This window comes from Nannospalax galili, unplaced genomic scaffold, assembly GCF_000622305.1.
Source record: "Nannospalax galili isolate Female #2095 unplaced genomic scaffold, S.galili_v1.0 scaffold139, whole genome shotgun sequence".
Lineage (NCBI taxonomy): Eukaryota > Metazoa > Chordata > Mammalia > Rodentia > Spalacidae > Nannospalax > Nannospalax galili.
The window spans coordinates 8454473-8480929 of NW_008345884.1; the positions used below are offsets into that span (position 1 = coordinate 8454473).

Consider the following 26457-nt stretch of genomic DNA (forward strand, 5'->3'; position numbering starts at 1 on the left):
GTTTATAATTTTTCATTAAAATTATTAAATTTTAATAATTAAAAGTCTAAACAGGATTATAACATAGTTTTTCTGAATTGATTATGCTGGAGGTTATAAACATCAATTCAATAATGTTTAACTATCTACCAATTGCTTTTTTCCACCTAAAGCAAGGTTTTGGTAGACCACTCTCTAAACTACATAAGGTAAAAGATTTTTAACTGTCTTATGGTTTCTATAAGGTTTACCTGGAAACTTATAAAACACGATGTGTACAGGGGTAATATTAATTTATTACATTATATATAATTTAGATTTTATGTTCTTTTAATAACATGATGCTACACACTACTTTCTTCTGAGTCAAACTACCATCTTCATGACTTCAGCTGTGTCCACAAACAAAAGATCATCACAATTGGACTTGTGGACTTAAGTATCTAATTAAAGGAGGAGCAGAAAACAGGATCATTGGACCCTCACCTGAGTATCCAGCTGCTCTTCCCAACCAACTGTATGTAATTTGGCCCTAATCATACATGGTCTCCTGGGTTTGGGGAGGACTAAAGTGTATTATCTGGGGAAGGTTAGGAAGGGAAGGCTTGATCCATGCTGGGTTAAGGCTTTCCAGTGTAAGTACTCTCAGGTCACTCATATACCTCAACAACCCCTCAGTCATGTCTGTAACTAAGCTCGATAAATTCATTGGTTCCCCCAAAAAACTTTAATGTAATCAAACATTGGTTTGATACTACAACCTAAAAGGGGGAAAAACATTGCTTAATATCCCCAGAAAAGAATTCTCACAACAGATGGAAAGTTTATTTGTTAATGTTATTATGTCTTATGGTTATTAAAAAAGAGAATGGTAAGGTAAAAGATGTTAGAAGGATATAGGAATGGAAGTATTTTGTTAAAAATGAAAAAGCCTAAACAAATGATGGAGGCCTATGTAGGTTTGTTACAATTTACCAAGCATGAGAAAAAGATTTTAAAATTTCTAAGGTCATAGCTTAGTCAACTAGTTTAAGGATATCTCATCAAAGTTTATTTTAAAATGTTTGGGTTTTGCCCAAGCTCTATCTACATAGCACATGGTAATTAAAAGAACCAGATTGGTGTAACAAACCTTCTTGGATGTTTAATAGAGAGACTTTGAGGCCTGTACTAATCTGGTCAGAGGGACTTAAAGGGACAATTTTTTGTTCCTTGCCCTCCAAGGTCAAACAAGTTCCAGGGGCTATGGAGCATCTCTTGAAGAAATGTCCTGTAACTTTGGTGAGTCACCTGTCGTCTTGTTCAGGGAGGCCATGGAGACTCCAGAAGATGGACTTGAACCAGTATCCAGTCTGCAAAGAGGAGGGTCAACACAGAGGAAACGTTTCCTCCATGCTTCCAAGCAAAGCCCAGGTCAAGCAAGGCCTCTTGGCTTATCTTCATGTAGATGGAACTGGTAAAGAAAAGCCTGAGGAGCCAGGGGATCCCCCCAAGCCCATATGACCCCTGAGAAACAGATCTTCATATGACCTTAAAAGTAATAATATATTGGTTTATTTGGGCCAACTGTATGGCCTTAAACACCCAAGGGGAAAGTATAACCAAAGATTAAAGTAATCAATATATTTCTTTAAAAACTCAACGGATTACACATCCCAGACATTAGACTTAAGTTCTTATGTTATTTAGACAATTATTTCTCATTGGTGATTTTGTTCCTAATAGGACAGTGCTACTCAGATGTAGGACTTTATATCTTGGTCTACAATACCGTAGTGCCCATCTGCAGCTGAGGGAAACAACTCACGATTCTAAAATGATGGCTAAATTTGTTTTCTCTCCCTATCTAGAGGCCATTTAAGAGGGAGCTGATTCTAGCCACTTCAATAGTTATCAAAGTGCCTGACAACAAATCCTGAGTTCATCAATCATTCCAGCCTTGACAGGCAAAAGAAAAATAAGGAGAAACCCACTAGATGGATGCTTTTGGGAGCCCTCATTAAGAAATTCCAATGGACTTTAATTTGGACATTTTCTGGTTCCCTGCCTAGAAATTGTAATACTAACTACTCTTGCCCTTACTCTTACCTTTACTTTTCCTTTACATCTTCCAGGCACCAGTCAAATACCTTTCTTTTATCCCTATAGTTAAGAGATATGTAATTTGGGAGTCTTTTAGATGGACCCACTGAAGGGGGTACCCCAAATGCCTCACCCTGCATCCCTGTTCAGCATGGAAGAAGCCAGAGCAATCTGTGTCCCAATTCCCTATTGGCAATTTGGGTAAGCCCCTTCAGAGGGTGATATGATAAAAATAGGAAATAAAAATTGGCTAGGCAGCTAGGATAAAAAGACTCCAAAGAAAAGTAGCCAGTTTCTTTCTTGGCTAAAAGTCAAAATGTCCTTGGGCCTTTTAACAAAGTACTCTGTCCCAAAGGCCAAAAACGTTAAAAGTATTTGTGAGCTCTTATCCCCAAAAGATTTTGGAGTTACCTCTTCAGAGGGGGGAATGTTAACAATCTCATTAGCCCTCTGATTATGCTTGCCCCCTGATTATTTTGATGCTTGCACAAATTACTACCGTTGCTAAAATTACTACCAAGCAGGTCATGGTCAATTATGAAACTTTGGATTCTCCTGAGATAGATAAATTGGCTCTTAAAGCTTGTGATGACACTTCTCCATTTATAAAACAAAACAAGGGAGATGTTGGGGAACCCTGCTGTTAAGGTTGGCTCTTTTCTCATCAGGGGATTCCTGCCTGACTTACCTGGAAAGTGCTGCCAAGTACGGATGCTTGGCTTCATTTGAAACATGACCTTTGGCATAGTTACCTGCAATAAAACTACCCCCAGGTTTTTTTCTATATGATAATTAGGCATTGCCCGATAGTCGGATGATAGGAGCCTACGGCCACATGTAAATAAAGCATATTATGAGCACCTATCAGCGGAAGCATTGGCTACTGCCTCCACACTATATTTTCCCTAACCCCCACTGAATAAACGGAGCCGTTTCACTGAGTCTGCAGCTGTTTGTATCACTGAACCTGTCTCCCCGGAAGGGCTTTCTTCTGTCAGTGCTCACTGGCCATCCCTGACCCCATTCATCGCTTCTGCTCCCTTTGTCCTTGTGGACTGGTGACCAACGACCCACGAGGGGAGGGAGAGACCCCACACCATTTGTGGACCCTTGCACTGTGGTGGTAGGTTGCCCATCATGGGAAGGTACCATGAAGGGAAACTCGCCATAAAAGTAAAAGGCAAGGGTGACTACCAAGAGGGCACAAATGAAGCAAACAAGGACCGTGAGCCACTCAGATGTAAACCGCCAAAACATGAAGAGGTGTATTGGATCCAAATGTCTTGTGCTTAGTGAGGGACTTCTGAGGGCTGTGATACCCTCAGCTGTATGCTCACACAGTGTCAGGCAACAGGATGACCCAAAGCCTGGGCTCTGAGTTTGGGGTGGATCAGCCCTCATGTGAACTCACCTTGATGAGCCAAGGAATAAAAGGTGTCGACGTGGGCTTTGGGGCCACATGGTGGAGTGTGCCTTCCTGATTTAACAACAAATATGACAAACAGGGTAGAGGGGACAGAGAAGGGGGCCACTCGCTCACCCTTGAGCAGCCAAAGGGACAGACAAAACCCGGGGCCTACTCACCAAACGAACCGAAGTTGGAGGTGTCACCAATGCTGGGGGGCCAAGAACGCTGTTCAGGTGCCAGCTGTTGCAGGTTTCCTTGTTGGTCCAGCCTATGAGGGTTCTGGCCGAGGTGGGGGTGAGCAGCAGAGTCAACACACAGACACCTGGAGTCGGGTGGAAACAGGCACTAAGCAAGGTGCTGCAGAATCGTTTATTGCTGGGAAGGGCAGGCCTTATATATCTCTCCCCTTCCCCCAGTGTCCCATAAGCTGGTGTGTCACTCCCTGATAGATCCCTTCATCTAGGCTGCTCGCATCATCAGTCTCTAGGTCTGGGGCAGATTATAGGTTGGCTCTTTTGTGGAAGCGCGGGCTGTGCTTTCAAGGTGGAAGCTGTGCTTCCTAGTGCGGCCTGTGCTTAGGTCTGGCACTTCACCTCCTACACACATACACACACCTGCATCCACACATGCACCCACATGAATATACACATACATATATGTGTGCACAAGAAGAGAAAGAACAGCAAAAACAGCAATAGCAAGAAGAGAAGAACTGCCTCAAAGATCAACAAACTCACACATGTCCTTATCCAAATATTTACCAGTGCAGAAACCACTTCATATCACAAGTTCTCAACTTTGGTTGACATTGGAATCCTCTGAGGAACTTTACAAATACTGGTTCCTGGGGCCTTTCTGTAAATTCCCATTTCATTGGCTTAGGAATCATCCTACATGCAAAAATGTACTATTCAAGTAAATGTTCAAGTCTAGCATTCAGTGTTTCTCAACATTGAAAATGCATATGAGTTGCATGACTTTCTTGTTAAAATGCAAATTCTAATACAGTGTCTCAGGGTGAAACCTGAGACATTTCAGTTCTAACAAGCTTCCAAGTGTTACTGATACTTGTTGATTTCTGAACCACACTTGAGTAGCAAGATAAAAACTAATCCCTGACACCTGAGAAGCAGCTCTCACTGTATTTGCTAAGTTCATTTTTCCAGCTGCATGTGGCTGGCTTCTAATAACAAAAGCCAGTGAAGACTCATCTGCTCATTCTCCACTGGAGTTTTACAAACTAATTTCACAGAGCAAGCAAGTTGCAATGTTTAGACTTATCCCGTCTGTAATTACTGTTATCTATGCTTTTCTCCACTTCATTCTAGGAACTATCACAAATTCCTCAAACTATTAGACTGAGCAGATGCTCAGCAATAATCCTCTCATGGCCTCTACAAAACAGAAAGACCACCAAAACCAAACAAGTAAACTGCTAAGATGTATTGTGCAAAGGTGTATGTGAAAGCAAAAAGAAATGCAAAACATTGTCCTGCCAATTTTCTTGCCTGTTGACAAATAGCCCATCATGAAAAAAAAAACAAGACCGACAATTCAGGGCAGTGATGCTCAGGACCAAATGAGTGGCAATGAGGGGATGCCTTGTAGAAGAGGGCAGAAAGATGTACTTGTTTGTATTTGGGGTAATTAGAGATGGAGTAATCAAAATTACCGGGGGGGGGGGTCTCACAGAGAAATTGATACAACCCAGAGTAAATAGGAAATGGGCAGGTAGGAGAATCCCAAAGCCATTCACGAGAGGATTAAATTGTCACTGTCACAAGACAAGGGAGGTAGAGCCATGGAGGGATGGAGGATAGTAAGAAAATTTTTACCAAGACAGGAAAGCAAACTAGAATGTCCTAACTCTAATCCTGTGAAGCCTAGATATCAGACTTTCATATAACAATAGCATTACTTAGAAGTCTTTATGCAGACCCTGTCGTCCAGGCACTATTTTATGTACTTTACATGTGAAAACTTTATTCTCAAAAACCACATAATATAAGCACTAGTGGTATTATCAGTAGATCTTAACTTATATAAACTCCTGGGTTTGTATAGTTTGTTTACCATAACAAATTAATAAAGGCTAGAGAGATTAGGGCTAGAGAGATGGCTCAGTGGTTAAGAGCACTGGCTGCTCTTGCAGAAGACCCAGGTTCGAATCTCAGCACCCACATGGTGGCTAACAATCATCTGTTAATTCCAGTTCCAGGGGATATGATACCTTTTGTTTTCCATGGGCACTGCATGTAAGCATAACACTCGTATATATAAAATAAAAATAAGTTAATTAAAATCAAATTAATAAAACTTGATTCTTTCCAAGAGAAATGGTAGCAGAGAGACAGTAAATACTGTGCATAAATCATATAGCCAATGAGCAGCAGAAGAGCATTCCACTGCTAAGAGTGTTGCTTGGTGCTCATGGCTTGTCCATCATCCTGCAAGCTCTACAATTTAAGGGCAGATCCTATGGCTTTCACACTCTTTACCCTGATAAATCAAATTAATGCTTCCATGCCTGCCTTGGTTTATTTTGTGATGCTACCACAGAATATCTGAGACCAAGTAATTTTCATGAGCAGAAATTTATTAATTTGCAGCCCTGGAGGATAAGAAGTATAAAACCAAATGCATCTGGCAAGGACCTCTGTGCTGCCATTAAATCATGGTGGAAAGGACAAGATAGCAAGAGATTGAATTTATGACCTAAGATCCTCTTTCATTGTGGTCTAGGCATATGAATTTCTTTTGTTGGTTGCATATCTAATATGACGCTCAGACCTGACTTTGCTGAGTCAAAGTTTGATTCTGTTTATATTGTTGCTATAGCTTTGTTGCTTTTTGATCAGATGAATAGTGAGTTGGTTTGTGCTCCAGGTTCTCTCTTTTAATTTATTAGTGGGACTGGATGGATTCAAGCAAGCTAGTCAAGAGTTCTCCAGGAGGATGAAGGAACCTAGGCCCAAGTGTGGGTGATGGGAATCAGCTGGGCTGCTTCTAACTATCTAAGCACAGAAGGCTTGGAGCCCAGTGACTTCTTGCTAGCTAGCAGAAGTGTCTTGAGATCCTTTTATAATCTCTATTAATCCATCCAAGAAGTTTCCAACACATTTTGTGGAGAACATATTTAAACCTGAACCGTAGTTATGAAAACTTGTTCTAGAGAAATGATAAGAACAACAACAACAAAAATATATATATAGTGCCCCTTATTCAGAAAGGTTCACCCAAGTCCAAGTCACTAGATATTGGTAGGTATTTGGTAGACAGGTAATGTGCCTTTCTATTTTCCTTTCAATATGTATTCACTGTGTGCCAGGTAACATTCTAAGACTTCACACAATCTCTGTCCCTGTAGGTTTCAGTGTCTAGGCTAGGACTTAGAAGAAGCAAGCAGACTTGGTAAACCCTGCAGTGCTATAACAAGTCAGTATAAGGACAGCAAGATTTTTTTCATTTTTTTAAGTTTTTTAAAAATACATTTCTTATTTATTTTTATTTTATGTGTATGAATGTTTTAACTGCATGTGCATTGCATGTGAAGTACCCATGGACACCAGAAGAGGGCGCTGGATTCCCTGGCACTGGAATTATGGATAGTCGTTAGCTGCCATGTAGGTGCTGGGAACTGAACCCTAGGTCCCTGCAACTGCAGCCAGTGCTCTTAAGCACTAAACCATCTCTCCAGCTCCAAAAGCAAAAAATCTCATTGCAGGATCTACTGTGGTATTTCAGAAGAAGGCACCCTAGATAGCATATCTACTAATGCTTTCGTGAGGCTGTAGTACAGGAGAGACAGCTGCCTTCTTTCTTGTCCTTTTCCCTCTGCTCCTGCTGCTCTGGGCACACAATGCTGTTTGGAGCCCTTTAGTTGCTCGATTCCTTTGTGTCTCTGTTGGCCCTGGATGTGCTTCATTGCCTGCTTGGATCTGATCTACTCCTTTTCTCCAGCCTGTGTAAGTTTCCTTTTCTCAATAACATCTCTAATAGTCACCATCACTCTGCCCCTGTCACTCTTTACGTGTGCTGTATCTCGTCTTACATCTGTAAGGTGTCAGGAATACTGTTTTCCTCTTTGGTTGTCTCATGTCTGTCTTTATCAGACTTGTCTCCCTCAATAGTGTGTCCTAAAATGATTTTGTACTCTCTGGCTAAGGTTTCACTGTCCCAGAGCTTTTCTTGAATGATAGTAGTTTTTAGTGGCTCGTCTATTCTCCAGTTTCCAAATGGACATCTAGATTGGTGGTCCAAGACTGAAGATGACAGAGCAGACACAATAATGGCAGTAAAGAATCTGTGTCTGAGCTAAACCCAGAAGGCTACAAAAATATATGTGACACATGAAAGGCATTAAATTAATTCTGGTTGTTAGACATACACAAGTAAATGAGAAAGTTATGGCTCTCAAGAAATTCATAGCCCAATGAAAACTACAGCAAGTTACTACACAATTAAAATTCAATGTGATAAGCTTTAACATACAGGCTTGTTTAAAATGTAGGGACTGACAGGGACGTATCCAGGGTATATTAGATAGCAAAGGTGAGAAGGGAAGCTGGTCAGCAAAGGGAAAGCAGTGCTTGAAGCACATGCCTTACTCAGCTAAGAAGGAATTAAGGATAACTGGTAGGAGTTGGGAGGCAGAATATGCAAAGGAACCAAGTCATGCAAAAAATATGGCATGGTCTTTCTGAAACTTATTTTCCAAAGCACTTAATATAGCTAGTTCCCTGAAAGGAGAGGCTCTAGGGTCCACACTCGTCCTCAATGGAAGTCATCTTTCTCCAGCTACTTGGAGAGATGCGTAGTTAGCTACTAACCCCTCCAAGGACCTTCCCAGTTGCAAAACCCTCTGCAGAAAGACCCAAATTCAGGAACTGACCAACATAGGAATATAAAGACCTGGGATCTTGGTCCAAATCAGGAAACTTCAGAAAGTTTGAGTTTTCAGGAGTCCCTGTGGTCCTGGCTGAGCCTATGTTTCAACTCAACTTTTTTATTTGTTTCCTAGCCTCTCCCTTTCACAGGTGTCTATCTATAAAGGCTGCTTTAAAAACCATGCAGCATACTTTAATCCTCAGAGTCTGCTTCCTGGGAAGCCCTGATTCAGGACTATATAGATACAGGAGTTTTCTAAGTAGGTGGTAAAAGCATGTGGTGGAAGGCAGAGCGCAGGTAGCACTGGCACAAAGTAGAAGTCTGATTGTTTACATTCTTGGTGGTGGATGGGATTACGTAAGTGTTGATGAATGAACTGGCTAGTACTATGTGTAGGTGTTTCAAAGATAAAGTAGCAGTGGAAACTGCAAGACGATAAAAGGCCAGGCTGCTCCCAAGTTCCTTTTTCCAGAGAAAAGACGGCAAAAGCTGATGGAAATTTGCAGCTCATTGAAAGCAACTGTGAAAGTAGAGACCTTTCTGGATAACACAGAGAAAGGATCCCATTTTGTGCGGTTGCAGGGCATAGAAATCTGAGGACCAAGACTAAGATCTAACAAAGTAGCCAAACTCTGAAGAAGATTAAATTTCTGATTAAGAGAATTTCTATGCCAAAATTAGGGCCCTGGCTAGGAAACAACAGGTCCCTGACACATTCAACAGGTATCTAGGTGGAGGCTCACAAAAATCTGGAATGCTGAGAGTCTCTAAAATCCTGTGAGACTGCAGAAATACCCTACCCCCACCAAGAGCTCACACCCCTTACTCTCACAGGAAGATAATGCCAAGCCTTCCCCTGTAAGACAATGTATGTCTCTATCAGGATGTGCCCCAACTTCCTTTTCTGCTGCTTGGCAGATAACTAAAGTTGAGTTGCAGCATAATCAAGCCAAGGACATACTAGGCCTAATAAGGGAAGGAAAATACTTTACCCCAAGGAAGCTGCAAACCCTGGCCAGAATGTACTAGCAGATGTGAGAAAATATACATGAGACTGCACACTGAGGATATCTGATCAAGAGAACTTAACTTGTGGTTTGATGAGAAAATACATAACTTTGGAAGCACTCAGCATACAGGATTTAGAATATTGGCAAAGACTTCAGGAGAAAATACAAACTCACTTCTCTGTATCTGACCACCTATGTTGTTTAGAAAGAGAAGTGATCCAACGTCAAATAATATACATGGATTTAACAGTAGCAACAAGTTGCATTAGCACTTTGGTTGAGCCTGCAGAGAGAAAAATAGGAAGAATAGGGATGAGGAGAGGTGGGGCAGAGGCGTGTAGATAAGCACAGGAGTGGAGTCAAATCATAAAAGCATTAATAGTCAGGATGTACCCACCACATAGCATTCAACGTAGAACAGTCAGGTAGCCAGACTGCTCAGCCAGGTAGTATCAGTCCGCTGTCATCATCGTCTATCTTAAAACTTACCTGAAAATTGCAGACATGTGAACACGGTACTGAAGTTGGTAAGAATGAAGAAGTATGAATGTGTCCAAGAGATGGGCTCTTACTTAAAAAGGATTATTTATTGATACTGCTGAATATCCAATCTTCCAGCAATAGTATCTATTATGGCACTATCCCCTGAAGAGGCCAACCTGCCATTTGATTTGCCTTTCTTGTGAGCAAGGACTTAGCTTGCAGACTAACCAGCAGTTCATGGGGTATTTTAGCCACTGGCTTGAGATCTTACATAATAATACAACAGAAGAACTCACTAGCAAGCAAAATAGATATGGAAGTGTTATTATACTAATAGGATCCCATGGGTAGGTAATATACTACATTATTACACAGAAATTAGTACCCTAATATCACATTGAAATTGCCTTCTAAAAACACAACTGGAAACCCGGCTTATGGCCTATGCCTCAAACCAGGATGGAGTACCACCTACCAGGACCAGTATACCTTAGATTCAAAGACATTCGTATGGTACTATGCCTTCCTGCTTCCAAAAACATTTGATTCTAGGAATTAAAGGGCAGAAGCAAACATGGTCCCACCTCCTATCTCTTCTGCAACCTGTTGGAATAATTTGTGCAACTGTGGATCTCATGTGTTTATCCATCCTGGCTCTCAAAAGGAGAACACTTCTGCCAACATACACAATAACAATACCACTTCATTATATGCTCTGACAGCAGCCTGATATGTAGGCTTTCTGTGGCAAAGAACCAAATGGCAAGAGGAAGAATCATTGTTTTGGCAAGGTAATTAACCAATCAGTGGGTATCAAAGGGCCACTATAATACAATAGGGTAAAGAGGAGTAAGCCTGGCACCAGCCAACCCACTTCTGGGTATTTGTCCCATGGAAGACCAGGTAATACATACTCTGTACTCTCAACTCCTCAGAGTTTCTTGGTACAATCCAATCTTCAACTAGCAAGAGTGTTTACAGAGAGAAATGACAAAGCTTAAGTGACTTATGTACTAGAGAATAATTGTGCTTTTCATTTCCAAAAGCAATATGGTGATCTGAGGTAAAGGGACCAAGAATCAAGTCGTTTCATGAAAGGGGAGCTGTTCAAGCTTTGTATCCCTCTTCATGGGAGATTCTGCCTAAGAGCAGGGGATGTAGGATGTCACTTAATATCAGGAAAGAGAAGTTGGCTCTGAGAGTATTGTGCAAACTGATTGGCTGTCCTCATGAAGAGGAATGCCCTACTGCATTCTCTGGTTTTCTGATCAACTCAGATTTGACCAGAGACTCTGACTTGGAATGGAGAAGGGGGGGGCGGGGTATCTCCGGGTAAGTTCACAATCAGGTTTGCTATTTAGTGCAACAGAGATAAAGCTATGTCCCTTCCTTGATGTTGATAGCTCCCAGAAACACCCTCGATCCCAAGAGGCTCCAAAAGAGGCTGGCAAATCACCAGATTACAAATAACCCAGCATAGGAAAGAATATGGCCAACAGTTCCTTAATAGAGATTGCAACTAGCCAAATTTTTCAGCCCAAATTACCATAATCTTGGCAGGCAGGTGGAATTCTGAAGACAGAAGAAAACCTCCAAGTGTTTATATAATTTTTTTTATAGGGCAAGAGTTTACTGATTCTAGGAAGGGTGGGCCCAGCAAGGCTGAGTTACCACACTCCAGTGATTACTTCTAGCCTTAACACATTGGAAATTCACCTTTAAACCTTCTTTTCTGAGTTTCACAGCACAATGGGCAATTCATTCATTTCCTCCCACAGGACCTGGGTTATGTGGCCATCTCCTGAGGAAGGCAATCATCACCTCGGGGTGGTCTGCTTGAGCATCCTTCCAGCACTGATTTAGAGGAAGCTGGACACATGTGACTATCTCAGAAGGATAAACACAAACCTGGGAAGCAAGATTGGGGAGAATTTTTGTGATACAATTCTCAGTTTAAGACACACATACAACTCTACCCCCCCTCAAAAAAATGTTTCACTGAATTCTTTTAGTCCCAGTGAATATTTGCATTCCAAATTCTAGGCAAACAAAATTTCTATTAACTTGTTAGGATTTTCTTTTAAACTCATTTCTTTAAGGGCTGAAATTTCATTTATTTTGTATGTTATTTTATACACAGACATTCATAATTAGGTGGCTTCTAGCAAAAGAATATTCTAGGCTCACCAGTTAGGATCTTCAGAAGCTATAATAGTGCTGAAAATGGAGGTTGAAATGATAGGCCAAGGTCTGAGAAAAACAGCCCAGGGTATTGTCTCTGGAGGCAATGAACCCATTTCTGCATATCCAGACTTCTGTGCTACCCTAGTGAAGCATTCCACATCAATAGGTCAGACTGAACTTCCCATGGTGCTGAGTCAGGACACTTGTTTTTAATTCTGTCCTAGCACTTACTAGGGGCTTCCTATAAAGCCTAGTAACTGTCTTTCCACCTCCTCAAGAACAAGCGTGATGTCTTCTATGTCATATATTTTGGACTTATCAGAGTGTTTTGCATATGCTAAATGCTTTATTGAGTATGAATGAAATGAATCAAAGCAATACAGTAGCGTTAGAAGAATCGTTCTTCCAAAAGAAAGAGAGAGCTGTTGAAGACAAAGAACCTTCTAGATAAGGCTTGAGCCACTTTTCAGAATTCTGTTTGCTCGATGGAAGCAATTGGCCTTTACTTCAATACATCACTTCAAAATTTAGTGGTTTTCACATGCATTTTTAATAAGGATAACATAAAAGATGAAGGTGGTAATATATGCGAGCTATTCTAAGACGCTCTTATAAAAATCTGTTGTCTTTTCTGTCATTGTGTCCCAGAAGCTTGGTTCCTCTAAGGGGCGCCGTGATAGGGGTGGCAGGCATGGAGAGAAAGATGGCCCCGGTGTCTCACCTGCGAGGACGTGAGAGGGGGTATTTACCGACCTGGGGCGAGACTGCAGGCCCAAGATGTGTGGGCAAAAGTTAACAGATTCTATGGGCAGGTGCAGAAGCAATCAGGAGTGGCTGGCCGAGCCGTCGTGCTGGGTGTCGGGTGTTCAGTTCTTTGTAAGCTCCTCCATTTACCCCCTCCGTATCCAAGATATAAAATGAAAAATTCAGATAAAAATGTTACGTGGTTTTTCCAATAGCGCCCTGAGCAGGAGACCCTGAAAAAATTGAGGGTGGGTCAAACAGAGAGCGGGAAGGTGAAAATTTAGTGGGACAGTTATTAATCCTAATAACCAATCAGTGCCTCCTAAAGTACATTCCCATACATAGAAGAAAACACAAAGGTGAAGGTATAGGGACTGGTAGCCATAAATCAAATGAGATTGAACTTCACAATGAGTTAGGGAAATGCAAAGTAGCAGATAAGCCAGGAGATTAGCCGAAAAGAAATCTTGCACGGCTGTGTAGGAGGGATGTACACTAATAAGGAAAGAACATCCCAGAGAAGAGCAGGAAATCACTACTCAGTGCCAAAGAAGCAGTCAGGTTCTGAAATGTCACAATTACGGACATGAAAAACACCCAAGGTGAGCCAAGATCAATTCCAAGGAAACTGAGCTGCAGGTGAAAGCATCCATGTTGGGACAAAAAGAAAGCTCTGGAGGAGGCTCACTAAGCTCGGGTAAACATGAGGTCAAGGGAACGAGGTCTATCCTCCGAAGACAAAAGCTGTGCTATTTGGCAGTCCACTGGCTGAGCTCACCTCAGCAGGGGCGCAACACAGAAACCTCCCTTAGCACTCACCAACTGCACCTAGCCTTTGTGAATAACGCCAATTTCAGTAAAGGACAAGGAAATGCCACATAGTGGTCTTTGAAAACAACATAAAGATATAGAAAAACTATTGGATTTTTTATAAAAATATGAGCAGAACCAATTGAAATCAGTGGGTTACCGAGAAAAAATAAAGCTGGGAGGGATATGTGCTACAGGGGAGTTGAGAGGTGGGGTGAGGGATGCATATGTACACTGTATACACGCATGAAATTTTCAAAGAATAAGTAAAAAATATTTAAGATTAAAATTTGTTGTCAAATTATAGACGTGGAAAACATGTGCTTAAGATAAATTGGGATCCAATCAAATAAAGAAGCAGAAAGCCCACGCAATGAAGAATCACTCCCTTGTATTTTCACCTAGCAGGGTGCATCTGCCCTCCACTACTCCCTCTGCAGTCATGCTTCCTCTGGCTAATAGGCTGTCACAACTGCAAATGAGATTCAGAAAACAGGGACCTTCTGATCTCACAGCCCAGCCTACTGCTGTTCTCTGGGGATCAGAGATTGTGAAACCTGGAAGGCTGCCTCTAAGGACAGGAAATACACAGTGTTAAACTCTCAAGGGCTCAAACAAAATTATTCACTTTTTAACTGCTAAGATCTATAAAGAAGTAATAATTTTCCATTGCCTAAAAGTTCACTGTAATAAATTGGTGATTACAAAGAGGAGCAAAATTAATGACTTTCAACTCCAGGCCTGTATTGTCCCTTGGCAACCTCTGGGCCTTGGCCTAACAGGAATATCTTTCATGGAAATAAAACTAATGGCACAAAATATTTGGTCAACATTGAATTATATCAGGTAATTGATAGGTTAGTGTTAGAGATCTAAGAGCACTACAGTGCATTTTTTTTCTCAAAGTGGTAATATCATTGTGCTTTAATATTTCGGTCAGATTTTTGTTCCTCATCTATCTGGAATAAAAACTTGTAACAGGTAAATGACTCATAAACATACAGTGGCATTTTTTTGTATTTTTTGGTTTGATATGCCTTGGTCAGGAATTTGTAAATCAAATTACTTTACTTTAATTAAGCAATTAATCAGAAAAAGCAATTAATCAGAAAAAAATGGGGTGAAGAGAATGGTGAAGCTTACATACATATTAATACTTCATGTTTAGCACAGTGGAGAAACGTGATTTTGCTTCCTCCTCCCAGATCTAGGGAGCAAATGGTTTTAGTTAAGTATCTGAAGCATGTTAAACAGCACACACATCAAAGGAACAGTTAGGCAGTGTTTCAGCGCTCCTTCCCACTGACTCAGCAAGCTATTTGCCACCACCTTTCTCTCTACTCAGCTGAAAGCAAAAGGAACTTTAAGAGCAATGAATCCAAAAACTTGATGACAACAATTTCACTGTCTGGAACTATGACACATAAAAATATTTCAAATGTCAATAACTCTGTGATCCAATTTCAATAGATAAAAATTTGAGCAGTTCCAAATACTATTCCTTTTTAAAATTCCCCATATACTACATAAGGGAGAAAAACTTATTTAAATATTTTTCATGACATTTATTTATTTATTATGTGTTGAGAATGGGAGGGCACATGCCACAGGGCACTTGTAGAGATCAGAGGACAACAGATTCAGTTCTCTTCCTCTACCATTGGGGCCCTGGGTTTGGTAGCAAGTGGCTTAACACACTGAGCCATGTCTCTGGTCATGAACCTCATTGTTTCTATGGAGCTTTAAAATTTATTTTAGGGGCTGTAAACATGGCTCATCCGTTGAGAGCACTGGCTACTCTTGCAGAATACCTGGTTCAGTTCCCAGCACCCACATGGTACCTAACAACTGCCCTGCTTGACTCCAGTTCCAAGAGGTCTGATGCCCTCTTCTGGCCACTGTGGGCATTGCATGACACAGGTATGTTTTACATGCACGCATGTAGGTACATGCATGAGTGCATACATGTAAAATGAAAATGAATCAAAAGAAACTTTTGGGGGTCTTTTTGAGACAAAGTCTCCCTGTAGCCCCAGCTGGCCTAGAACTTACTATGTAGACCAGTCTGAACTTGATCTCATAGAGATCCACCTGCCTATGCCTCCCGAATGCTGGGAACAAAAGAATTTTTTAAATAACACTTATTTTAGTGCCTTGACTAACTGAGATTAGAACAGTCTCTCTTAAAAGTTATATTCTTTGATTCTTTTTTAAAGAAGCCTCCTTGCTCAAAATCCTTGGATTTATCAACTTCAGGAACTGATGAAAAGTAAAATCAATGAATGTGTGAAATTGTATCTGCCAATTTGGAAAGAATAAAAATAACAGAAAAATTACCTGTAAACAAAAATTAAACAATGCAGTAAAATTGGAGTTCAGTTTAATATTTATTTTGTTTATCTATAAGCCTTGAGTTCACACATGTAGATAGGTGCTAGGAAGAACCAGGCAGTTGCCCCTAAACAATATGTCCAGATTTCTTTGTAATTGTCAATGTCATTTCTAAATTGTGCAGTTCCTGATTAAAGGTGCATATTAAATAATCCTATCCTAAAAAAAAAGAAAAACAAAATCTTTTCACGTAAGGGAGTAAAACTGATTCTGATTTGGATATTATACTTGAACAATTAACCATTGACACATAAAGTAAGTTTAGTTGTAGCTGATGGATAAATTTGATAGAGAGAAATTAAATAAACTACTATAATCAGGAATCGATTGCAGTATTGGTTCAATTTTGACCTTACTCTCTCGAGCAAAGAGATAAAAAGTAAACTCCTTGAGAGAAAGAAATTGAATCTTCAGAGCCATTGTTATTGGCTGAAGTAAATACAACAAAGGAAGAAACATACTTGACATACAAAACTGTTCTCAGATTCTAATACAGAGTTAATGCCTGACATCAAGATAACAGATTCAGAAGTTGTAATGTTTCATAACAGTTTATAGGTATAGAGAAAGTAGATAGGTAAACATATATTCAGACAGATGATAGATATTAATATGTCCATACATAAAGGTATGGATGATTTCTGCTAATCCTAAAGGACAAGATGAACTAAGACAGTTACATAAGTAACAATGAATTCAATGTATAATAATATGAATGATCCATTTATTCATTTGATAAATAATGCACTATCATTTGTTAGAATTTTTCAATCCTAGTAAGAGGTTAGAGATTGCTAAAACATACTATGTGTAGCTCACAAAACTGAAGTCAGCATGACATCATTGTAAGTTAGTATCCTGAGACTAATTTAAAGCAGTTTAAACTGTGTTTGAAGTGAGATATATGGAAGTGAGATTGGTCTGCTCCATGGGCCAGAAATTCCTAAATGAACATTGTAAAGCACATCGTTAGAAGGATAACTAATGGATTGTGACTCTATTCTCCACTCAAAAGGGCTATGAAAATAACTATAACCCTCACATTGAGCAAAATTGTCCTCCTGGCAGAAAGCCAAAGAATTGATCCATTTGGATCTTTAAGAAACTTCTCACAACAGAAGTTGCCAATGGAATTGTATAGAAAAGCTCTGCTGTCAAACAGGGGAAAAAATGGACCATATAATGTTTGACATCTTTTTAGTTAAAAAATACAACTAGAGAGCAGCAGCTTGTTGCTAGGGAAGAATTCTACAATAAGTTTGAATCAGGTGAGCTGCTCAGTCTTTACCATCTCTCATTTTTATGATTCAACTCTATTGCAGTCAGGGACTAAAGTTATTGTGAAATCATGGCCATCCATAGTAACACAAATAATAACACTCTGAGCTACTTCCTCAGATGAAAGGCTTTGTATTTCATAAAGCACTTTGCAAACATGATCTTTTTTAATTCTTACAACATTTGAGGTGTATAGATATCATCTTGTTTTGTCAGTAGTAAAACTGAGGTTGGTGGAGTTTGATTTGACCATGAAAATATTCAATGCAATTAAATCTATTGACACTCAGATGCAATCTTGTAAAAATATTAGCCCCAATGAAATATTGGGTGTTAAGAATCTGTCCCTACTCTGCAGCAATGAAAATAGGAAAAAAAGAATAAAATTACAATATTAAATAAATAAATTAAGCAAGGTGATGGGATTTTGTAACAAAGTCTGAAATATATTAAAAGAGAATAAATTAAGACCCTCTCCCCAAGGGTGGCTTTGCATAGACTGAGAAAAAGGGAATAGGAAAGAGTCAAACTTCTGAATTAAAGTAACTGTATTTTGAAGAAGATTTTAAAATAGAAGAAAAGTCTATCTGCTATTTCATTGGAATTATAACCAGATGAAAGCCTGTCGTCTTAAAATACTCAGGTTCATCCTCATTTCTGCTGCTGTTTCTAAGGATCAAACACAGGGTCTTGTGCATACTAAGCACATACTTACCTACTCAACTATCCCTTCAGCCCTGGGTCTAAATTTTCTTTAGTACTTTCTTATTTTTAATTGTTTATGTGTGTGAGTGTATTGCCTACATGAACATAAGTGCACCCATGTGGTACATTGCCAGTGGAGGTCAGAAGCGACTGCTGAATGCCCTGTAATTGGAGTTACAGATGGTTGTTAGCTGCCATGTGGGGGCTGAGAACCAAACCCCCTAGTTTCTCTGCAAGAATAGCCAGTGCTCTTAACCACTGAATCATCTTTGCAGTCCCCCAGGCGTAAAGTTTTAAACAACATTTAGTATAAACAGCAGTTCTGTTGCTCAGTTTTAGATCAAGTACCTATACGTCTGGCTTCAGAAACAAAAACAAAGAAACAAAAAAGCAACTATTATCTATAAATAAATGAGCAAATGACTAGTTGACTGACTAAATAGATTTTAAAAAATTTCAAAATGAAAGAAACGTATTTAGCTCAAGTACTTCTTTGTAAGCATGACTAAAACTTCCTTGTATAAGTAATATCTAAATCAGATCTAAGTCTTTGTCCAAAAGGACAGGAAAGCACTAATGCAAAAACCATCAACAAAGAAGGTGATTTTCATTATGGAATGCCAAGAGCCTCCAGATGGCCTTGGGTAACCTCATTTCCTACTTTTCTGCAGTTTGTGTCACTCCAGGCATGTACTTCCCTACCCTCTAGCTCCACCTGAACACATGGAAGCACATATTTCAGTCATTGTGAGCATGATCCAGCTGCCCTTTGGACATTCGGCTCTAGGGACCATGCTTCTAGGAGCCACAGAGGTCCTGAGCACTCTTCAATTCAACTGCCGAGTCAGAAGCAAAGACAAACACAGGAGTCTCACAGCACCCATGTATTAAATCTGAAAAAAGGCAAACCTGTTAAGCTTCTCATTTCCTTTAACTCTCACCCATGGAGACTGTTGGCTGAAGTTAGATATTCTGGAGTATACCCATTACTTGATGAATATGGTTAAAATTGGAAAAGGGTGACCAAGTACCAGAAAGGTCCTTGCAATGTCTGAGGAATGAGGTTTTCTTAAGATCTATTTTTACCACATACTGGTGTTATATTTTTCTGTCTTATCTTTAATTTTTAAAACCGGCAAACACACAAAAATAAGCATCACCCTGTGTGCACAATGCAATAAACACAGTCCTATGACAGATCTGTGCATTGGATAACAGAAAGGAAAATGCTTTACAGGAGTAAGAGGCATGTAATCTCAACAGGATGTGTGTTTTGGCTTCCTCTTGAAGCGAAGACAGGTGTAGAGCATTTCAGTGTGAACTGCACCAGGTTGGCCAACTTACTAATTTTTTTCAGATTCAGGTTTAAAATCTTGAACCAGATAATTTATGATTTGCATAACTATGTATTTTATAATTATAGGAGTACTTGTTTACATATTTACCATGATTGTGCATCCTGTACATGTATGTATCATATATACTGAGATTCATAAGCAATATGCCTGTTAATGAGTCAATGCTCTGATTCACCACTCAGATTGCACAAAAATAAAAGTGAAGGGTTTCTTCCCCCAGTTGTAGAGAGAGCTGTGGGAAATGGTCCTCATTGCCTTTCCTGCTTAGGAATTCTCTCACCTGAATAAAGATATCTAACCTGTAGTGTCTCTTCCCGTGTTACTGACCTTCTGTGTCAACAAAGGGAGCCTTTTCTACCTAACTCAGAACAACTCAGAGGGCCAGCAACTCCTGAGCTCCAGCGAGTGTGGCTAGATTCTTGATATCACAGCTTGGCTCAACTTTTGCTCTGACAAATTCAATTTATTGTCATCTTTTCTAGATGGATGATTCTCCAGGATATTCCCTAACAAATACCTACAAGTCTATTTCCATTCTGGAATCTACTTCCTGAGGCCTTTTCCTAATATATAACCTTTATAAGTAGTGTTCCCTAGTGAAGACTCAAAATAAGATAATAAGTGTGTTAGGCCAAAGTCTGGAAAGATCAAAGATGTCTTAGTTATACTTGAAGTTTGAGAGACATAGGGTCAATGGTATTTAGAATTCAATAGGAAATAACCATTCAAAATAGATTCTATACTTTTCAGAAACTTAGATATTAGGATTTTAGGATGATTCTATTTAGAATTATATCAACTCTTCCCAAGTATTTATTTTTATGTGTGCATATTGTGACTGGGACTGTTATCCTAGCTTCTTTTACAAAATGTTTGTATGGCCGGTACTCTTGGTTTCCTACTAAAACTGAATGGTAAGACACTATTGCTAAAGACACAATACAGCTTAGTTGCAGAATACAAAGAAATCATGCTGGAACTGAGCTGGGAGCTTCAGCTAGCTTTCATAGTCTGGAAGATGTTATGTAAGCAGTTGAGGAAGAAAAGTGAGCTGTGATTTTCCAAGCTTTGGACTTTATATGCAATGTATACAATGTTTACAATGCCAAATTGATGAGCAAAAGGTGCTTTAGTGGCATGGTTGTTATGGGGATAGGATCTGAGGCTCACTCTGTAGGGTACAGTTCATTCCAGGTGCTGTGAACCTAGTTAAAGGCCGAGGGAGGTCAAAAGCACTAGGAATTAACATAAAACTTTTTTTGCTTAATGGACATGTTGTCAAACTGCCTACGACATATTTATGATTATACTCATAGACTAGTACTGTTCTTACCCAATATCCAGGAAGCTTCTTTCTGCAGCAAAGTTGATTCAGAGACTCATAGCTGGCCAAGGTGCTGAGAACAAGTGACTGTTGAGGGCTCAGCCTTTAACAGGACACTCATATCACTTCTTGCAAAAACTCCAGAAACATTACAGAAGAGGGGGCCAAAAGAATGAAAGAGGTGGATGGTAGGGAGGAGAACCATGAAACACTGTCTTAGCACAAGGCATGGCACTTGTGAACTCATAGGAACCGTAGTTGTCTTCATAGGTGCTGTCTATACAAGACTGACTCCACATGGTCATGAATAAGGAGGAGCTCATGACGCCCAACTCATGGGTGCTAACAGCTGTCAAGGCTGCCAGGGGAAGGGAAGTCATCATCTTCAGTGATGTAGCCATGGATGAGTTACTAAGTTCCAATGGTTAGCTTCATACCAGGTCCACAAGAGCGGCCCAGGTTAAACCCAGTGGGTCACAAAGGAAAAACAAAACCAAAGCAAAAAGACATGCACGTGGGATGGGCACTTGGTATGAGGGATGTTGGTAGTAACAGAAAGGAGAATGAAAGACAGATAAATGTGACCCAAATGTATTATATACATGTATGAAATTGTCAAATAATAAATTAATTAATAAAAGAAATACATAAACTTTTATTTGAAGCTGAATTCAATGCTGAGAAATTCTTCTCCATATTCCATTGTGAGCACTGTCTACTGACAGATGAAAACTGTGCAACAGAAGGGCACTTAGCATGCTTCCACTCTCTGTGCAGCCCTGGGCAAGTCACCTACCTTCTTAAGCCTCACTTTCCTTAATATCTGGAAGAAAATTACAGTAACAAAGTGAAGCACATAGTGTAATATACCTTGCTTAGTGATTGGCACATTGCATTAGTTCACTAAATGTTTGGTTCCCTTCTGATGCCGAGGACTGGTGTTACCCTTTAACTTTACAGGGAGGGAAGTTCACATTCCAGTAATCCTCCAAAGAAGCACAAAAAGGATTCACATGTACTATAGTGTGATTGATGCAGATATTTGTAAAAATCTAGAAATTATAGCTCATTGAAACAGCCCCTGATTTCTCAGAATTATAATTTCTACTGCATGTTTATTTTCACCATATTTCTGGAACTTGATTATTCCCTTACAGGATGATGGATGTTGAATTCTTTCATTTTGCTCAAGCCCTTGATGACTGATAGCATCAAGTTCCTTTTAGAATGAGACTTTGGCCCAGGAAACACAGTGTGTGGGGGGGTGAGAAATGTAAGAGCCAGAGGGACAAGACACCTGCTTCTAGTAAATGTATTCTAGATATGATAGGAAAATTATACCAATAAAATCCCCATAGTATGGTATTCTAAGAAGATCTGCATAATGACAAAACCAGTTGACCTGCCAAGGTAGATAGGAGAATTTTTGTAGGGTCCTTCCCACCTCAGAAAAAGAGTTACAGGTACTCAATGAGTACTGAGGGAGGGAAAATCAGTTTTCTCCAGGGACCAGCTCTGTGAGAGGTTATCTAATCCCAAGTGGACAGCCTAAACACAGGTAGGTACAGATGAGCACTACAATGCATTTTATATCTATTATCTATTGATCTATCGATCGATAGCTAATAGGTAATAGATAGATGATAGATTATATTTAATATGTATATAAATGTATGTATATATAACAATAATTAAAGAGGAGTAGAAGAAATTGAGAGGGAGCTGAGAGGGAACACAGGAGGAGTTGGAGGAGGACTGGGAGGGATGGAAATAATGTACATATAATATTCATGCATGGACTCAAAAATAACATAAAATTTTAAAAGATGAACCTTCCATCATCATTCATTCTGCTAGTGGTTCATTAAGAAATGGGTTACTTTTAGTAACGGTTGTCTGAGACACCTCTTTGGGCACTGAATTGTATTCTCAACCAAATGTCACATCACATCTTCCAAGTTAGCCAGCCTGATAGATGGCATTCAGACTCTTAGATCTCACTGACTCGTGCTCCAATTCATTGACATCCTTTCAAAACCTGTGCATGTCTCTTCCCATTTGTTTCTGAGGAGCTTTATTTCTTCTTGAGGTCTTCTGATTTCCTGTTCTTCCAGAGAAGCTGCTCGAGGATCGATGTTTGGCTGCTGTCTCTATCACATCTTTCATGACCCTCCTTCCTTTGTTGCAAAGCAGCAAGGACTTGCACGGCCAGAGCTACTCTGCATCCTGTAGAGCCTTCACTGCACTCAGGCTGGGTCATACAGTGAGCTGTGAAAATGGAACCATTATTTTTCTATTTTTGTAGCCCTGGGGAACAAATCTAGGGCCTCATAATTCTAGCAAGCACTTTGCCCACAGATCTATACCCCCGCCCCTGAATTATGTGAGGAAAAAGCTAGAGAGAAAAACAGGAACTCAAGAAAGGACTTGCGTCCTCTATGCTAAAAATCCTGGGCTTGATCAATAGTTAGCAGAGAGTAATTTTCAGTTTAAAGAAGAGCTCAACATATATGTGTTTCGGCATCATTGCTCCAGCTAAAATACAGAGGCTGACGTGGAAAGTGACTGAGATTATTAAATCAGGAAGAATGGTCATGAAGATTCAGTAATGGCACAAGAAAGGGAAGGGAAATGCAGGACCATGACTGGAGCAGTGGCCCCATGCTCACTGGAAAGAAAACTGGATTGTTTGGGCTACGTCTACTGAGTCTTCAGGTAAACTGGGTTCTATTAGCTTTGGCTTGTGATATTTACTGTCAGGAGACTGACAAGCAGAAAGAAGAACTCCAGCATATTTCTCCTGCTAGGCCTCAGATGACATCTTCAGCAGCAGTTGTGTTTCCTCCTTGGCTTTAGCTGACTATGTGCACGTGCCACAGTTCTGGCTTCTGCCCAGGGATCCCACCCCTGGCTCTGGGATAGCCACTTCCTCCCTTTGTCTCTGCAGTTCAGCACTGATTGTGGCTTCCTGCTACGGTTAACAGGAACGGCCTTCTTGGCTTCTTGCCTTTTCCATCACCTGAACCAGCAATTCTCTATAGAAAAACCTGTCTGTCTTCTAAGACAGTTGGAAAGGATTTTTTTCTTGGTTGCACCCTGACTGATAGAAAAGGGGACACATTGAGAAATACTTAAGAATTAGAGTCTTTGAGGCTTTCTGAAGATAATAATCCTTATTTGCCTAACTCCAAGTTGGCCTCCTTCTGTGCATTCCCAAACCAATGATTGGTGTATTGACTCCAGCCATGTGACTATGCTGTTGTCATCCTTTTCCATGAGAAAGTAGTTGCAGTGCTATAGAAATCAATGGTCCTCAAATTCCTTATAACAAAAAAAATAAAAGATTAAGATCAATAGGACGCTGCCTATGAGAGGCAGATATATCACAGGATTTGATTTCTCCAGGGCAAGGCCTCCCAGGCCTCCCTCAGACTTTCAGGTTCTGCAGACTAAGAATGAAAACCCTATCAGACAAGGCCAGATCCAAGTGGCCCTGACATCAGGGCTTGATGACAATCATAGCACATGTCAACCCATCAGAACAAAGTTTTAACGTACTATTTTTCCCTAGTGGAATCAGGATAAAGGAAGGCCAATTTCCAGTGACAGTAAAGGAATTAGATACGGAGCACATGAAATTCCATGCTACAGAGAATGCCACAGCATATGCATGGAACATACTTAGCCTAGACAGGTAAGAAGGTAAAAAACAAACAGGCACAACACCCCATGGGAGTCTGAGTTGTGGTCATGTGCCCCAGCTCAGGAGCAGAGTTTGTAGAAGAATAGTCACTTGCCTCTGCATGTGCAGTTTGATCAAGTCACAGGCATTTATCTTGATCTTGACCTTACTTGTATCATTTCATTATTATCATTAAACTTTTTGTTTTTTGGTCCTTTTGAGACAGGGTCTCCCTGTAGCCCCAACTGGACTGGATTCGCTATTGAGACCAGGTTGGCCTTGTTTCAGAATAGTTTAGATTTACAGAAAATTTTCACAGAATGCCCAGAGCATGTCTTTATTTCTCCCCCTCCAGTTACCTTGCAATTAACATCGTACTGTGGAATATTTGCCATGACTAAGAAAAAAGTGTTATTAATATATTACTGCCAATAAACTCTCCACTTTATGTGAATTTAACTAGTATTTCTTTGGTTTTTATTTTTCTAGGATCCTATCAACTTAACATTTAGAAGCATTTTATTTTTATTTTCAATCTATGCTAAGGGTAAAGAGAAAATTTTCTTCAAATCTATCTTATTAAAGGAGTGTCCAAATAGCTCTCCCAGAATTATGGATATGATCCCAAACTTCAGCAATATCCCTTAGGGAAGGCCAGGATGAGTTTTCTTATTTATGAGAGTAAACTCAAAAGTAGGAGAGGCAAAGGAGTCAAGTCACATGATTCAAATCATAGTCTGTGACTTTCTTTCTGGGCAGCCTGAAAAAATATTTAATGTCTATCCCTCTGGGCTTTCATTTTCTCATCTATAAATTGAAAGATGATCCTGCTTACCTTATGGCAATGATGTGTATATTAACATTCTGAATCACATATAAATCTCAAATAGTATCACTTTTCATTTCCCTGGTGACTAAAGATGCTAAATACTTTCTAAAGTACTTATTGGTCATTTGGATTGATGTGGGGAAAATAATCTTTATTCATTGCTGGTGGGAAAGTAAACTGGTGTAGTCACTATGCAAATAAGTACAAGGATCTGAACAAAACCCAAACCCAAAGAACAAAACCTAAGAGTAGAACTATTGTATATGACCAGCTATACCATGCCCAGTCCAGCTATTCTCTAAGTTAGCATACCACAGGGTACTCCACAGTAACAGTGCCTATGGGAAATGTGGCCCATATGCACAGTGGAATTTCATCCAGCCATAAAGAAAAGCAAGACCATAATATTTGCAGGAAAATGGATGAAAATGGAAGTTATTATGCTACATGAAGTATCTCAGACTTGGAAAGACAAGTATCACATGTTTTCTCTCACATGCAGGTCCTAGATTTTAATTTGTATCTGGGGGGCGGGGGATAAAGGTCATAAGATTACAAAAGGTATAATGAGAAGGGAAAAGGAGTTGAGAGGGTATATGTGAGGGTCTAAAATATATGAAACAGGAAAGCAGAGGGGACTGCTATGGAGAGGAAGTGGTGCATCGGGTCACAAAGGGACAGGAAGAAGAAGAGCCACAAAACGATGTGTAGAAATGTCGAAAATGAAGCCTATTACTTTATATACTAATATTTTTAAATCCAATAAAATAGAGAATGTACATAAACTTCTTAGGACTATGCCTGCGTCTGTAGCAAGCATGGAATTCATCTTAGTTGCTACCATCATTGCTATTGGTACCTGATTCTAGAATACCCTGTGCATTTCCTTTCTAGGTCATCATTTCAGTTATACATTTCATATCTCTTTACTTCAGGACTACAGTCCTCAGAAGCTCAAGGATGTTCTTCACTCATAGTAGGTATATTAGTCACTTTTCTGTTGCTGTGATAGAAACACTGACCCAAGCAATTTATAGAAGGAAGAGTTTTTTGAGTTTACGGTTCCAGGGGAATTATAGTTTGTCATGGTAGGGAAACATGGTGGCTGGAGGTGGCTGGAGCAGGAGCAGAAGAAGCTAAGCTCTCACATCATCACGCAGGCACAGGAAGCAAGAGAGCAACTGGGACTCCTGAAAGGCTTAAGAACTCTCTAAGCCCACCCTCAGTGACATACTTCCTCCAGGACAGCCACACCCTCTAAAACCTCCCAAAACAGCACCATCATCTGGGGGCAGAATATCCA

The 26457-nt window shown here is 40.0% G+C and overlaps 1 protein-coding gene and 1 long non-coding RNA gene across 2 annotated transcripts in view; both read right to left on the minus strand.

The window, feature by feature from the left end:
* Ccl28 (C-C motif chemokine ligand 28) overlaps positions 1-2807 on the minus strand; it is a 12903-nt gene extending 10096 nt beyond the window's left edge. Inside the window, exon 1 of the mRNA XM_008842129.3 lies at positions 2750-2807. Coding sequence (XP_008840351.1) covers positions 2750-2807 — 58 coding nt within the window. The remainder of the gene's footprint in view (positions 1-2749) is intronic.
* An 866-nt stretch (positions 2808-3673) lies between these two features.
* Positions 3674-22326, minus strand: LOC115071887. Its single transcript, XR_003850946.1, has 3 exons — positions 20653-22326; positions 11566-11757; positions 3674-3791 (listed from the first exon to the last, which is right to left on the minus strand). It is a non-coding gene; the product is annotated as an uncharacterized LOC115071887 (long non-coding RNA).
* Between the last annotated feature and the right edge of the window lie 4131 nt (positions 22327-26457).